This window comes from Triticum aestivum, chromosome 1A (genome assembly GCF_018294505.1).
Source record: "Triticum aestivum cultivar Chinese Spring chromosome 1A, IWGSC CS RefSeq v2.1, whole genome shotgun sequence".
Lineage (NCBI taxonomy): Eukaryota > Viridiplantae > Streptophyta > Magnoliopsida > Poales > Poaceae > Triticum > Triticum aestivum.
Window position 1 is genome coordinate 10993515 of NC_057794.1, and position 1246 is coordinate 10994760.

General features: G+C 64.6%; 1 protein-coding gene across 1 annotated transcript in view; it reads left to right on the forward strand.

Annotated features, from left to right (window-relative positions):
• The window catches only part of LOC123187288 (serine protease Do-like HtrA), a 23872-nt gene extending 23064 nt beyond the window's left edge, over nucleotides 1–808 (forward strand). Inside the window, exon 8 of the mRNA XM_044599423.1 lies at nucleotides 509–808. Coding sequence (XP_044455358.1) covers nucleotides 509–808 — 300 coding nt within the window. The remainder of the gene's footprint in view (nucleotides 1–508) is intronic.
• Nucleotides 809–1246: the final 438 nt, after the last annotated feature.

Sequence of the window (1246 nt, forward strand, 5' to 3'; positions counted from 1 at the left end):
CGCGCCCCCTCAGTCTCTCCTCCCACTCGCCCCACTCTCCCCTCAGTCCCCGCGCCTTCCCCCTCAGATCCACCGCACCTCGCCCCCTTGTTCCCCACCGTAACCGAGCGCCACCGCCGCCATGGCTCTGGCCTAGCCACGGCCACCGTGTCCACCTCGCCGCCCCACGGTGTCTCCAAGGGACGCCGTCATCCGCTGCTTCGACTGGTGCAGCCCGTTGGAGACGGGAGCCACCGCAACGCCCCCGACGCCGCCATCTTCCTCCTCTGCCCCGACAAGCTTCACCGCCGTTCTTCTTCATCTCCGGCGACGCCCCTGCAGCTACTAACCCATTCACCGGCCATCGTGCGTGCCGCTAGGTGAGCTGCCTTCCCCCTCTGCCCTCTACCTCCCCTAGCTCGCGCTCTAGTTAGCCGCCGCCGTAGCACCCGAACGCCCCGCCGCGGATCTCGTCGCCGACGCGTTTCCGGTGACCAAATGGTCACGGGGCCGAGCCCTTTGTGCTCAGCGCGTCGCGCAGCTCCGCCCTAGCCTCCCCGTTAGCCCCGGAGCGCTCTGCCTCACCGTCTTCGCCTCACGCCCGAACCACCTCGCCGCCGTCGAGCCCGTGGCGCTCGACTCCGGCCACCACAGCCTCCGCAGCCACCCCCATTCGCTCCGCCGTCGTCTTGCCGTTCGAATGCGACCGGTCCCGCCCATTTTGGTGGCCTACAGACGAAACCCGCCACTCACCCGAGCCCCGACGTCCGCCTCTCTGCTCGCCGGTGACAGCTCCGGCGACCTCGGGACGAACCACCACCACCACTAGATGCGCGTCTTCGCTTGTTCGAACGGGCCCAGGCACGCGCGGATCCGTGCCCTGAGCACAAATTCCGGCGAACTCCGACGGGTCGGCGCCGTGCTTTTGGTCGCCGGCGGCGAGAGCCGGCCCTGCTGACCTGGCACCGCGGGTCCCACCACCTGGGCCACTGACTGGTGGGCCCAAGGCCCCCTGTTGACCTGTTGACTGGGTCAACTGCTGACTGGGCCGCCCCTATCTCACTGACGTATAGGCCCCACTTCAAGAAACGAAATAAATAAAAGGAATAATTGGTTAATTAAATAGTTTAGCTAATTAATACACTAATCTCTCACTGACTACTGGGCCCCACCCTTATTTAACCTGTTTAATTAGTCTAACCCCCCCTGTTAGTACCCTGTCAATGACATGTGGGTCCCACTGGACCCACCTGTCTGGTTTGACTGG